The 15,827-nt window shown below is 38.1% G+C and overlaps 1 protein-coding gene across 3 annotated transcripts in view; it reads left to right on the forward strand.

Annotated features, from left to right (window-relative positions):
• The window catches only part of slc12a5a (solute carrier family 12 member 5a), a gene marked incomplete at its 3' end in the record, with an annotated part of 215,384 nt that overhangs the window by 89,551 nt on the left and 110,006 nt on the right, over positions 1-15,827 (forward strand). Inside the window, 1 exon segment of one of the 3 annotated variants that reach the window (XM_012865116.3) lies at positions 4,618-4,938. Coding sequence (XP_012720570.2) covers positions 4,884-4,938 — 55 coding nt within the window. The 5' untranslated portion in view covers positions 4,618-4,883. 3 annotated transcript variants of the gene reach the window in all.

A 15,827-nucleotide genomic window follows, 5' to 3' on the forward strand; every position in this document is an offset into this window, starting at 1 on the left:
AAAAATAAATTTAACCAATCCCAACAGCACTGCCTGTTGCTGTATATCTGTTTACACCATTTACCAAGATTGTTTTCAATGAACTGTAAGATGAGTGGTTTCTATTATGTTCCATGAATACATCAGGTCTGGCATCGTTTCAATTTATCTGATGAGATGTTTGTCTGGTGCTTGGTGGGGGCAAACAATGTGGTGGTGAGTGGAATGCTTCATATTTTTCCAAATTTGCTTCCCCATTTTACATCATGATCAGCCACCCATGGTGTACGGGATTTTTACGTGGCACACTTCATAGCCAATTGGTTATCATTTAAACATAACAGCTTAGCTGAATATTGTTGCTGACCATGCCCATCTTTAATGACCACAGTCTACCCGTCTTCTGATGGGTACTTCCAGCAGGACAACGACCAATGTCACAATGCTCAAATCATCACTGGCTTCTTGAACATGACAATGAGTTCAACTTTCGCATGTTTTAGAAAAGGCACTTCTCATCATCTGTGCAGCTAACAAAACTGCAGTGAATGTGATGCGTGGATCACGCTCGGAAATGTAAGATGGCTCTGAAGGAAAAAGGGCTCATACAGATACCAGCAAAGTATACCTCATAACTTGGCTAGTGACTTTACTTTTTTGAGTAATTTAAGCAAAACTTTTCAAATAAAAGTTTTTTCAGTCTCATTAAAAAAATCAAATACATATTTTAATCATTTTAATAACAAAAACTGTTTTATTGTTAAACAAAAACCCTGTTTTGGACTTTCATAAGCATTCATGTTTCACAAAGTGTTAACCTGATGCTTTTCCAACTGGACAAAGATTTTATATTGATGTCTCATCTCATAGCAGGAGGAGGTCACTACTCCTTATATCAGCAGGAGCCTGATCCAAAGTAAAAGAAAAAAATTGATCTGAATCTGGCTTTTAAACCAAATTTCCTGGAAACACTTCAGTGCTATTCACTGAGCTCTGTGATCACATAGTGATCTCCTAATTTCCACAAAGCTTTAGGTGTTTCACTGTGGAGTCTTTACTCTAAGCTGCCATGCAGTGTGAAACAGTGTATGTACTCTGTTTTGATTGGATAAAGCCCACTTGTTCATCACATTACACATCTTTTAATCATGCCATTTACAACCAGGATAAAAAAACAGTCAGACTTTAAATTAAAGGGATTATTCTGACATTGTGTCTTGCATATTTATTTTTACCAATCAGGCTGATGCTTTAATTTATATCGTGCATAATTTACAGAAAAGATGAGCAGGAAATTTAGTGAATGAATGCTTCTACTCTGTAAATCCACAGGATCATTTGAGCCTCAATATTATAATTTAATTTGTTAAGGTCACTTGTTGTTGCACACGTACACACACACAAACACACACACATCCTTGTTTAAAATACAAAGTGAGGATGGTGCCTTGACTTCCACAGACTTCCATTCATTTTCAGGCCTTCCTATGGCCTAACCCTGACCCTAGCCCTAAATCTAACCTTTACCAATCTATCCTTAAACCAAATTGACACCTTAGTCCTAAACCTTACACCTAGCCCAGAAAATAGCAATGACCAAAAAAATGTCCTCACTTTACTTTAAAGTCCTCACATTACTATTATAATTAGCAAAAGTGCAAAAACAAGAACAGACACATTCTTTTTTAAAATACAAATTAAGGACCATGCCTTGTTTCCAATGTCTTCCACTTATTTTGAACCCTTTCTATGGCCTTACCCTGACCCTAAACCTAACCTTTCCCAGTACATATCTTAACCTAACCCTAAACCTAATTGACCCCATAGTGGAGTCCCAGTGGACATCACTGATGATTTATCCTGAAACTCTACAAATTAGTCAACAGACCTGTTGCATCTGTACTAACTGTGCAAATAACCTAGGAAATCAAGATTAAAAACACATTTATTTAGGATTGGCTTTGACTGTTCTAGTTAAACTTGTTTACTGAAACATCATTAATTTAAGTTTTATTTCATTTCAAAGTTTATTTGGCAGGGACAGACACACATCGACATAGACACACTGAAAAAACCAGCAGTCCCATGTTTACGTCATAGTTTGTAGTCCAACTGTTTTTAATGTTTGCGTTTAGTTTCTATTTTCCCATTTTTTATTTTGTTTCTACATTTAATTCTAATTTGCTTTCATTCTGTTTTATTTTCCTATGTTTTAATCATGTAAAGCACTTTGCATTGTCTCTGTACTGAAATGTGCTATACAAATAAATTTCCCAATTTCCCTTACCTTGGAGCAAAACAGGATCTGGATTTTAATTAATAAATTTGAGCACTGCTTAAATGGAGAAAGCACGTCCATACATTTAACCAATTGTGTACAATTCAATTAAATTAAAGTCAATTCAATTAAATAAAATTTTATTTATATAGCGCCAATTCATGAAACATGTCATCTCGAGGCACTTTACAAAGTCAAAATCAATCATATTATACAGATTGGTCAAAAATTTCCTATATAAGGGAACCAGTTGATTGCTTGAAAGTCCCGACAAGCAGCATTACTCCTGGAGAAGCATAGAGCCACAGGGAGAGTCGTCTGCATTGTACATGGCTTTGCAGCAATGCCTCATACTGAGCAAGCGTGAAGCGACAGTGGAAAGAAAAACTCCCCATTAGCAGGAAGGAACAACCTCCAGCAGAACCAGGCTCAGTATGAACGGTCATCTGCCTCGACCGACTGGGGGTTACAGAAGATGGTTAGAATTAGGTAGAACCTGAGCGCCTACAGCCCTGGTTGGTCTGCTGCGCAGCCACTTCACCAGATCTATTTTCAGCTCAGCTCTAGCTAAAGTTGGATCCATTGGATGTCCAAGGAGGCCTCAATCAACTACTTCAACCCATGTCACTTTAGTTTGATTTCAATCTAGTCTATATAACTATCCACCTAATTGAATATATATATATATATATATATATATATATAAAAAACCTTACACTGACTAATTTTCCAAACTCCAAAGTCTTCATGCACATATTTTAATTAAGATCATCTTACCCAGACCACTTTTACTAACCCCAAGGTCTCAGGGGAGCAGATTTATCTCCTCCCAGAACCCTAATCCTAAAATGTTTCATCCCCAATATCACCCCAGGCCCCAAAAATCGTCTTTCCTCACACCACAACAGATGCAATTTCAATTAATATCACCTTACCCATACCACCTTTCACTAACCCTAAGGTCTCTGGGGAAAAGATTTGTCTCCTCCCAGGGCCCTAATCCTAAAAGTCTTCATGCCCAATATAACCCTAGGCCCCAAACACTTCTTTCTTCATCCCACAGCAGATATACTTTTAATATCACCTTGCCCAGACCACTTTTCACTAACCCTAGTCTCAAGGGACCTGATTTATCTCTTCCAGAGCCTTAATCCTAAAGTAACCTTTACCGGTTTATACCTAATCCTAACTTAAACTGAAGAGACACCTTAGTCCTAAACCTAACTCCTTGCCAAAAAAAAGCAAGGACCCTTTTTCAGTCCTCACTTTACTAGTAAAGTGAGCAGACAAATTTCTTGCTCAGCTGCAAGTGCAAGAACACAGACAAAAGAGAAAACAAAGATTTAGTTGAAATTGTACTGGTACTGATTGTTAAAATATATGTGTCATTAGAAAACCAGTTATGTTTCAGACAGTGAGAAAAATTGGGAGTCCACTGTTATGTTCAGTGTTGCAGTCTTCACTGTCTTCACTGTGTCTTCACTGTGCATCAACTGTGACTAAAACCAGAATGCATTGCTTTCACATCCTTAGCAAGGAACCACACAACCACTGCAGCAAACACAGAAGCACACTCATCCAGTGTCTCCATGCTGCACACTTCTGCTCACAGTACACAGTGTACCAGATCAGAATGAATCTGCATGAATCAAAAAGAGGATCGTCTCATTTCCAGTGAGGATCCAAAGCTGTGTTGCCGACATACAACGTGCCGGTCCTCTCAGCTGGAACCAAATGCTCTAAAGAAGGACGGGATTGAAATAACCAGTTGCTGAATTAATCTGTGTGTCGCATCTGAGTACAAGGTTTTTCATGTTTATCATAACTGTTATGACTTGTTTTTCTGTTAAAGAAAAAAATCAATTGGCATTTGACATTAAATTTGAAGTGAGTGCAGTTTCTTATTCCAGAAAGGAGAGAAAGAGAAACTAAAGCACATCTGTAGACGGAAAACGTCAGAGCGGTGAGGCTACTGCTCGCTCGCTTTTCAAGCTACATCAGTTCAGCCTCCTTAATCACCTTTTTGTCTAACAGAGGTGATGAGCGGAAAGAGGCAGAGAGGAAGGGCAGAAACAATATATAGAACATCACACAACTGCTGGAATATGCAATCAGTTTGGCACCTACAGTAAGTCAGAGGCATCATCTGAACAAGAATGTTGTTGCATTGAGTCAGATGGGGGAAAAAAACTGAAAATGGGACAAAGAGAAGGAAATTAGAAAAAAAGGAGCGAAAATGCGCAGCTTTGAGGCGTTCCATCATATACCAAACTCCTGCAGCTTCACCTTCCTTCTTCCTCCCCCATCCTCCTCCTCCTCCTCCTCCTCCAGGAGAGAGAGAGCAACAGAGAGAGTCACGCTTACAAGCTAGAGAAGAGACGTCAAGAGGAGGATCCACAGAGAGGGAAAAAAATCCCCCCCTCTCTCTTTTGCTGCCTCTCTTCGTTGCATCCTACAGGCGGCAAGGAGCAAAGAGGTGTGAGGAGGATCCCCGGCACATTTTCTGCGCTGCTTCTCTGCAATTTCTGTGGCCGTATCACAGTGCGTGGAGAGCAGGGAGAGCCGCTGAAGGCTCGATCAGTGACATCGCTCTGCAGCAGAACAAGAGCATCGCAGAGGAGTCGGGATGCTTAACAACCTGACCGATACAGAGGAGGGGGACGGGGGAGCGCAGAGCCAGGGTGAGTGATGAGATTTGTCATGCGGTCACTCGGACATATCAGGGGACACTCATAAATAGGGAGGCTGGACATGTTGCTGCATCGCATCATAGTTCTGTGCCGATGCAACAGCATGACGGGAGAGTAAATATGTCCTGCTTATGAAAAAAGCATGCAAGATGTAGGCTTGCACACACAACCTGATTGGATTGAAGAGCACTGGTCTGTGTAAGTGTGAATGTTAGCTTCTACAGTGGCTGGCCTGCTTGCCTCCACTACTGGTGCTTTTCCTACTGCAAGGCTGTTGTGACAGGAATAGTAATGTGCACACTCCATAACCATGGATTGTGGGCATAAGGGTATTAAAGCTTTTTACAACACATGCTCACACACGCACGCGTATCACAAATAAAGGCTTAAATGGCAGAGCTATGAAATTCTTCATGGCAACTTAAATATTCCCTGACAACCTATTATATTCCCTGTATTGGTATCTCCACATGTGTGTATATATATATATATATATATATATATATATATATATATATATATATATATATATATATATAGATAGATAGATAGATAGAGAGATAGATAGATAGATAGATAGATATATATATATATATATATATATATATATATATATATATATATATAGATATATAGATATATAGATATATATAGATAGATATATATATATATATAGATATATATATATATATATATATATATCCCCACATTGCATATCACAACTACAGATACCAAGCCACTATTGCTGCTAATCCCATCACCCCAGCTGTCAAAGTCAGCCCTCCATCCAATCCCCTTCACTCCCCCCTCTGCTGAATCTCTGCGGGGATTCAGGAGCAAACCTGTGGGCTGCTGGTTTGTGTTGATAGCTAAGCCGTGCAGACCACTCTCACCTTCACAAACCTGCTGAACATTAAAGTTGTTGTTAAAAGCAATGAGCTTTGCAGATCTCCATTAAATTACATTACCGGTGTAAGCTTGTCAGCTGTTATGTGTGTTATGTCAGTTTTTAAATCATTCTTTTTAAACTATACAGTAAATGAGAAACTTTCCTATATATATGAACATATCAATCTCTTTAGGATTCTCCCTTTTGCCCTCTTTTGCTCTCTAAATCAATCAATGCTGCATGCTCACTTTTTCAGCTCTCCCGCTCTTCATTATGCACAAACCCTCCTTTCACTGTCAGTCCTGGACTCCAAGGAATGCATTGACAGGTTGCGGATGAGAGAACAGTCACTATGCAGTCTCTTCTACCTGTGAGGGCTTAATGATAAAAATAGACGAGCTCTGGGAACATGAATATTTAACTAAATGCAGACATCACTCTTTTTTTATAGGAGGGAATTACAATAATGTGTTATTAATTAGAGACAGGCCAGGTTACCAAGCATCACACAAAGCCTTAATGGTTCGTTCTGAAGTGTTAGCCTGATGGAATTGGTGCATTGCTCTGTGTATGTGTCCTTTTTCTCTATTAGCACATTGGATTTAAGTGTGTGTGTGCTGCTAGGTACTTTGAAGTCCATGTTCTTATGGAGCAAATTCTAAAGTTGCTGAAAATTGCGTGTGCTTGTAGCTCATCAGCTCTGCAGCTGCATATAGACGTCAGGTTTAAACCGTCAGCCTTTTCCTTCTTAAACCGTCCTGCTTCAGTGCTTTGGTATTACCTATGCATGTGCACTCAGCCATACTGGGACTTTTAGAGGGAGAAATGTGTGTCCCAACCACCGTCTTCTCAGCATATCTTACCTTTTTTTGTTGTCGCTCTGCAGTAGCAGTATATCTCTAAATAGGACCCCATTCACACTCAAGCAAACTTAACCTCTTTACCCCTTTCCTTTGAATCATAGCTATGCTAACCTAGATGTGCAACAGCCTAAATAACACTGTTTAGTCATCAGCATGATGCAGGACAGCTCTAGAAAGAGGGAATGTCAGCTTCTGTTGCTGTCCGCCATCCCCTGGCAGTCAAGCAGCTCCCCCATCTCGTTCAGGGCTCCTCTGCGCTGTCCAAGGTGCTGATTTACAACCTTCATTACAAGCCTAGATTACATCCTCGAAGAGGTACACAACGCATTGGTTGGAGGGGATTATGGTCGTAGAGGTGTATCCCTGTGATGTGCACTTTATAGACGGGAAAATATATATATATATATATGCTTTTTTAGCTGTTGTTGACTAATTATTATTATTATTATTATTTATTTATTTTTGCTACCTAAAGCTGTTTAGGGAAATGAAAAGTAAGTGAAATGCCCCCCAAAAGTGAGTACTTCATAGATTTAAAGAGGAGGTGGAGAAAGTTAACTAATTAATTAATGATTGATGGTATGTCACATTTGGATATTTAGACATTTTAGAGACAGTAAATAAGTCATTATAAATGTTAAACAAAATGTATGGATCATTAGGTTAAAATTGTATTCTTTAATTAAGATATAATTATAATGATAAACTGAGGTAAATAATGTTTACTTAGACTGGCAGAACACTCTGTTTTTATTGGCCACTATTAATGGGCGCTCTTATTGTTCAACTGCTTAAATTGTCATTACCAAGTGGCAGTTATTTCCTCCTACTACAACCAATGTTTTTTAGTCTCTGCAATTTTTGCATTTCTGTATACAACTTGCTCATTAACTTGTCAGTTCAGTTTATCTGCTGTAGTTTTTAATGAGAGACTAGCTATCCTTATATGTGCATAATTAAATACCGCTTTTTGGTTCTGGCAGCAGAAAGTCAATGGCTCAACAGGGAGGCTGACAGCTAATAGCTGGTTCACTCCAAATTAGTTAGGTTCAGCTTTACAGAACTGAACAATAGAGTTTTTAACAGGGGTAGGAATAATTTTACAGAACTATTTGGAGAAAGAAAAATGCATCTAAAAAAGGAACAATTTTATTCAAACAGAAGTATTACTTGTAATTACGCCAAAAGAGTCGTTAGAAAATAACCAGCACACACTATTAAATGTTATTACCCAGGTTTTTATTATCAAGCCTCAGTCAATGAATCAAAATAGCATACAAATAAAATTGAATGATGATTTGCCATGATGGTTTGAACAGCAGGTATATTGGTGGAACAAAACCCATTTAGCCTCCTGTAGCACTGATGTACCAGCTCTGACAATATGTTTTAAAAAATGTATTGATGAGATTTCATTACCAAAACTGTTTAACTAAATAGCGTATCCAAGACTTCACAATAAAAAGATGTTAAAAAAATGTCATTTTATGAAAAAGTTGAATGATATCATCCCAGATAAAAATAATAAAGAAGAGGTATTGCCATAGTTACTTCAGTATTGTTAGAGACTATTTAGCGCACTAAACCCACTAAAAAAATAAAAGTTAAAAAAAAGGAAGTTATGTAATTTTCTACTTTAGCTAACGTTTTTCCTAGTCCACCACTGCACCTGAGTCTGTAATCGATGAGCAGGTAAAGTTCTATGTTATCATTAAGAAATTTAGTCATGTTGTTGATATACCAATATGATTTGTTCTTTCCTTTTCTGTCAGTTTTGATCATATTTGTCAAGCTTATTTTAGAGCTGGGTTATAAGAAATTATGAGAGACAGAAAATATCAGCTGCATGATCAAAGGAAAGGGCCTAACAATGAACCTTGAATTTAGTCAACTTTTTAATCATTTGATGGTCTTTAATTATTATTATTATTGAATATATTATTGTAAGTGTGTGATGTAAATTTTAGGCATTTGTCAAACACTGTTTGGTCCCATCTCCTATATTCATCCTTTCTTGAGTTGCTTGAAGAAGATGAGACTGACATGAACTAAAAGAACTTGTGATTACCTGAGAAAACAGGCAGTGGACTTTCTTTGGTAATAAAAACAGACATTAACTTCACGAGTCCACCCACCTTCTCTTTGCTTCCAGTCTGTACTCTGGACTGTGAACGGGGTGGTAATGATGTTTTAGTTATGGCTGACTGCATAATGCTGCAAAAATGCTCCCTGGGGCCCTCTCCTAGGGAAGCAGTTGCTGTGCATGCTCAACGTCATTATTCTCTGTCTACCCACTCTTCAACTTGACTACTGTGAATAGAAAAAGAGAGGAAGCAGAAATGTAGTGCAAGTGCTGGCTAATACTGGCACTTGTTACATGGAAGGATAGCTCTCTCAGAAAATACACAACAAAGTTTTGTAGTTGTCTTTGTACTGAAGTGTATCATCTCCTCTTGAGCCATTAGGCATACAGTCTGTTCTCTTTCTCTTTATAGATGTTTTGGACAGATTTATTAGAAACAGTGTCTTGCAAAAGTATTCATATGCATTAAGTCTTTCCAATTTTCCCAACAAAACCCACAAACCTCAATATAAAACTTCTCATTTGGATAAAGGCTTGGGCCGTTCTAAGGCTGGATGTTAGGGTTTCTTGTGCTGCTGCAAGGTGCGCCTCCATCATTGTCCCAAGTACTTTGGACTCATTGATCATATGCCCTGTGTTTAGCTCCTTTCATCTCACCATAAGCATTGATCAATGTCTCTGTCCAGAAGAAAAGTATCCCCACAGCATGTTGCCACCACCATTTCCACAGTTCACATGGTGCTTTCAAGGTTTTGCAGTTGGGTAAAACATTTTGACATTTTTCCACTTTAGTCTCATCTGACCAATTCTGCTGTATCCCTACATGGCTTATGGCAAACTCCAGATGGCAATTGTTTGGATTTCCAAATATTAAACAGCCCAGCCATATATTGGGAATCCATAACTAATAGTTGGCCTACAGACCAACAGTGGATCAGATGTACATCTCTGCAGCTTCTCCATTGAATATAGGCCTCTTATCTTCTTGTCTAAGTAATGTCCTTCTGTCATTTTAGGTGGCAGCCATGCCTTGGGAGGTTTATGGTTTATGGAAGGTTTATGGTTCAACCCCACTCTAGATTGAAAGTGCTTTTGTGTAACATTGGATATAAAATTGGGATATAGTTTTTTAATCTAACCCTGCTTTAGATTTGTCTACAACTTCATCCCCGAGCTGTCCGCTGTGTTTCTTGGTCGTCATGGTGCTGTTTGTGCACTAATTTTCAGAATTTGGCAACTTTTGAAGTCAAGTTGGTGCAGTGGATCTTTTTTAGTGGAAAAAGAGTAAAAGAGACTGAATACATTTGCATGTCATTTCAGATCGTAAAGTTTTGAAAACCATTAATAATGTTACTTCTGCTTCAGAGCAATGAATTGTTGAATTGTTGGTTCATGTCAGCACAAAGAGAATAAATAAATAAGCCAAATTAAATGTGTTAAAAGTTTAAAGTTAACTTAAAGTTTTTTTTATACCATATCAACCCAGTTCCAAATGCGGTTTTCCATCAGTGCACCTTGGCTTCTGACGTTCAAGGAAAGATCATAATGATAAATTGCATAATTGAATTTAATAAAGTTAAGATCTAATGAAGCATAGATACAATGGTTATGAAACAATGAAGGGATTTTCTGGCTAATTAGAGTATGGTTACAATCAGTAGTGGCTATCCAGATGTATCGGGTGGATATGTATTCATTGGTTCCTCAATTAAAATGCAGGAGAGTATCCTTAGTCATGAAGGGCTGCACTTCCCTAAATCTTGCTGTTGACTCATCACGCTTCGGTTGAAAGCTTAAACAAAAGCTTGTACAAATTGGACGTCTGAGGCACACAAACACTGAACTGCTAAAAGCTATTAGTCATTATATGATACAGTTTTCTTGTCTTCAAGAGTATTTCCTGAAAGACCTTAGTTTGATCAGTTCAATAGATAGCATTAAATCATTTAGCAAGATTAGCTGAAGATGAAAAATAGTTTTATTTAAAAAAAATTGTGGAAGTGAAAGGGAGGTCACCTAACATGAAGTATAGAAATGAATTGTGTCTGAAAAACTCAACCAGGCTGAACACAGAACCATCAGTCTGTTTCCATACATCTTCACTTTGGCCTTTAGATGGCTGTGGTGAAAAAATACAAAGCATGCAGAATTTTCTTTTCATTTAATAATTTGATTTAACATTTAAAATAAGTTAATTTATTACCATGTTTTATGATTTGGAGTAGTTATTCCACGCATATCATAGACAATATTATAGAAAATATCAGATTACGTTGTGAAAATGGCAGAACAGAAATAGATGATCTGGTCAAACAAGCAATGCAATCTCTGTATACTTTAAGGAAGCTTAATAACAGCCAGAGAATATAAAATACCATGAAGGTTTGGAGTTATTGATTATTTTTCTTTATTTGCCTTTGTTTCTATTTAATGTTAGGCTTTCTGGTTTTTTTTTTGTTTTTTTGTTCCTCTTTTTTTTTGTGGGGTGGGATCGGGGCAATGAATATATATTGTATTTGCATATATTGCCAGAAAGCTTATGAGTTGGCCTCCCAAAGAACAACATGCTCTCTTGAAGTCCCATTTACTAAATTCACCTATTCCGTTACTAATTGGTTGGCTTTAGAAAAAAAACAGACAGAATTGTTGCTCAACAGAAAATCAAACTGAGGACAAAAGAAGGGACCAGGGATGTGCACAATGCATATAATATAAAGGAAAGGTTTTTTTAAGATCCTGATGCTTCGAGCTTAATAGTTTTCTTGTTTTGTAGCCCATCCATTATGTTCTAGTGGCCTTTAAGTAGCTTCAGGTAAACAGTCCTGTAAAAAGCAAAAAGTGCAAAGTGTGCTGACAGTAAATTGAAACAGGAGTTAATCAGGAAGCTTTTAGCGTTTGTATTTTCAGAAGTCTAGTTTTAAGGTCAAAGCTTTCTGTTTCTTTTAGTCATGCAATTAATCATGCACTTAGTCATAGGTAGGAAATGGTCAGTAATACATGTTTGAGTGGGGGTATTTAACTATTAATGAACTACGTATTTGTTCAGCTTTACAATCATTATGTCTGTCTCCATGAAGCCAAATGTCACGGTAAAACTGAGTTAGGCAAAAACATCAACATTAAATTAAAACATTTAAAATCTCTTTCTGGACATTTTCAGTGAGGTTTAACCACCAGTGTAAAACACTGTTCCTAAATATTTGTACATGCATAAAAAATGTGTGTTGATTTATGTGAGTGAGTACATCTATACAAAGACTACAGTATATCTGAAACTGTCAAAGCCATTGCTTTCCTGCAGCTTTTACAGACAGGTTACTTAATAAGTTTCAATTTCTACCCTATCTGACAGTACTCCGGACAGACTGGTACTAGGAAATGGAACTATAATGAAAAGCCACGTATTGATTCGCTTTCACCTACGTAGCTATTTGTGGACTTTAAGCTGGTTTGTAATGGTTGCAAGCTTCAGAACCGCAAAATCATCTCGACCTTGCAGCACAAAAATCAGCTGCTTCACATTTAAGACTTCTGTCATCTGAAGTCTGTGGTCTGTGAAAGTCTGACTTTTTATTATTTCAACAAGCTGCTTTTGTTTGAATCAAAGAGCAATAAAATCGGATACGTACGGTGGATTGCTCTGGTTGGTGTCTGACAGCTGGAAATGTTCCATTTATTTGCTAAATAAGCAGTCTTTACTCAGGGGTTAACCATGACAAACATAACACTGCACATCCTGCCTCTGATCATTCATCGGTTTATGCAAAAAGTAAGTTACTGTGCAGCATCCAATTTCATGGAATATATTTCAGTTGAGAAAAATCCCAGGTGGATAAATGATTTGCATTTCATAAAAAGTGCAGGGAGAAGTCACGTTTCTCAATTTCAGGCTCACATGGTACCTCTGTTGCATTCTGCTCTCTTTGGCTCTGAGGAAGGCCACGTAATAAACTCAACGGCAGCTTTAATTTGTCTTGGAATCCACCAGCCAACACAGTTTCTTTCATCTCAGCTAGAATGTTGGGGGTTTTCTTTTTCTTGCCATCACATGTGTAGTAAAGCCAGAGAATGTGACTGCATACAGCAAATCTCGTCTCCTGTCGGCTCCTCCTGTAGCAACAGAGGAAAACTTATCATGTGTGTTGGAAGAATTGAAGGGTCGGGTGCCTAAAGTAATGTCCAATTTTAGAGGAGGGCCTTTATACACGCGGATGAATCTTCTGGTTGTACAGCATTACATTTTAAGACTGCTGCACTTTTAATGTAAGCAAGCAGCTTAATTGTGTAGAAACAATTGGGAAAAGAGACCTTGAGACGGCCGTCAGATCAGCTTTGGAGGATTTGGTTTCACCCATTCAATGAGTTACACATGTAGGGCAGCTGGACAGTGGAAGGTTTAATAGATGGTCATAAGAAGCACATTTCAGTCTTAGTCTGAAGCATTGAGTTTTCATCATGTAATTAAGGCTACATCCACATGAAGACGAATACATTATAAGCACAGAAAAGTTTAAGCATAAAGTTGAAATTGCATAAAGCCAGAGGAGCCTTGATGACCATTGTAATACATATGCCACACCAGTGAGTGGCACAGTAATGCTGCTGCAGACGTAAAGAAAGACAAAGAAGGAAGAGTAAAAAGAAAATGATGAATGCAGAAACGAAGAGAGTTTGTGTATGGATTGAGGACAAGGTGGTCTTCACAAATGCAGTGGAGGAGCAAAATGTGTTATTGTAAAATCCATAATGAATTGAATAGTGTCTGAAATACAACTCTGAAGTCCACCATTGTTGTTGTTCATGTTAGCGTATGGTTGATGAGGAATATGCAAGGTCTACATGGGCTCACATGTGCAAATATGGCAATTTGTAGCTGGTCATGCAGATAGGGGTTTCAAGACACTCTGGGAGCAGGTTTCAAATGTTGTCGGCTTTGTCTGGATGGGGCCTAAATTAAAAGTTAATTAAATATTTAGCAATAGTCATGGTGATCTGAATGAATTAAACATGCAATTCTTAGAGGTCTGGGGACAATTTATTTTGTAGTTTATGCCTAGATGTTCTATTGCTGCATTTACACTCTTTTGTCTTACTGTCCCTATTGGAAAGAAGCGTTTGGCCCAGCCATGGTAGGAAACAAAGACATAACTACACACAGAGAACAATGAGACTGGTAAAAACTCCGGACTGCACAGCATAACAATGACAGCTTCAAAGAAGCAGTTCACCCACAACTGGAATCCCTGTGAGCCTACGGCTACAAAACTCTGGCCTTAGCAGTCCATTTTCCACTTCCACTTTGCCCACAGCTCTCCACATGTTGCACTGGGGAAGACATGCATGCCAAGAACTTGATCTTGTCTACCCATTCAAGTTAAATAGGCAAGTTTTTGAGAAGGGCAGCCCACATGGAAGGGCAGCCCACATGGAACATCGATAAACAGCAATTGCTGAATATTGACCTAAAAAATTATTTTATATAACTCAAATTAAGCTAATACTTGCATCAAAACTTACACAATGCTGGTTTAAATATGCATTCAGCAACAAAGGTATTACACATTTTGAACATACTCCATATTAAAACAGTAATATTTCTTACGCATACATTATTCTTGACATGTTTTCATGTATCCTTCTTCCTTAAATGTTGATCTGCCAGATTGTTTTAGTCTGTTGCTAGATTAGGGCTATTATGACGGTGAGACAAAGAGGAACACTATAATTTGAATATTTCCAGTGGCAGAGCTATTAGCAGAGTTGTTTGTAGAAAATAGTCATTCATCATGAAAATGGGAAACATTCCCCCTTCCCTCTAGAAAGTGTGGACAGCTAATTTTACAAAACACACAGGCACACAAAACAAGGGGATTATATCACATCATCATAACGGACCAATTTGTTTAACGGTCTGTGGTCCTGATGGTTCTTTTCTCTTCTTGACATCCACTCAGCTGTAACATGTTCCCACAGACTCTTTCATGTTATTGAGTCATTTGATGACAGTGACCTTGTTAGGGATCAAACAGACATGACAGAGAAGAGGGAATCCACAGAGATGTGGAGAGGTTGTCAGATTGCTATTGGTGCTCCTCTTATAGCGTAATAGCAGTCGTGATTGCTGGCTCTTACCTCACATACACTCGTTATATTTTGTTGTAAGGACACCACAGCAAAAGTTAAACTGGCCACATATGATCCAAGTCCATTTAATGACTGACCTACTTACATGCAGGCTCCCATTTGATCAGCTGTTGCTGCAGCAGAAAGAAAATAACTTCCCTGACAATCTTTTCAGTTTTCTTACAGACAAATGCATAAATATTGGTCAACTTATGGAATGTATCGATGAAGTGATATAATATATCACAACTTTTACATTCATATGATTCCAACAAATCATTTGCCTTTTTGTATATTAGCCTTTGGCAGAGCCGAGCGCATAGCTCCTGGGAACTGCGGCACTGCTCTTCTTCCCCCTCCCTATCTGTCTCTCTTTTTGTCTTTGATGACAGATGATTTGACACGTCTACATAGCTCTCAGTCAGGAGCGAGTCTGCAGTTGATATGCCTGTATGAATAGTATATTTTCCATTTTGCCACAGCTCACAAAACCTATCAGCATCCTCTGCAAAATGGAAATAATCCATCTATCAGCCAGACCGTTCTGCAAGCAGCGGAGAGCCATGCCTCTTGCCCCGCGTCTCATTTCAGTCCTCAATAGGAACCCATTTAGCTATTGTCAAATTGGAAATGGAGCAACTTAACTGGAGAGCTGTAAGAGGGGTGTTGCAGTGTAAATACGGAAGATCTCAGAGATCAGATATGCTGTTTAATGTATTAAAGGCAACACATAATATATTCTGTTGTAAAAAATTATCAGTTTTCTGAATTAAAATAGATTTTTTCCAAATGTGGTTCTGTCTCAGAGTTCTTTCTGTCATGGCACCGTATGTTGTACTTCATTTTATGCCACTGTATATCTTCTGATTGCCTCCTCGTGCATTTGTTTCGTTGATCCGATAGTGAAAAGCAAATGAACTGA

The sequence above is a fragment of the Fundulus heteroclitus genome, chromosome 20 (genome assembly GCF_011125445.2).
Source record: "Fundulus heteroclitus isolate FHET01 chromosome 20, MU-UCD_Fhet_4.1, whole genome shotgun sequence".
Lineage (NCBI taxonomy): Eukaryota > Metazoa > Chordata > Actinopteri > Cyprinodontiformes > Fundulidae > Fundulus > Fundulus heteroclitus.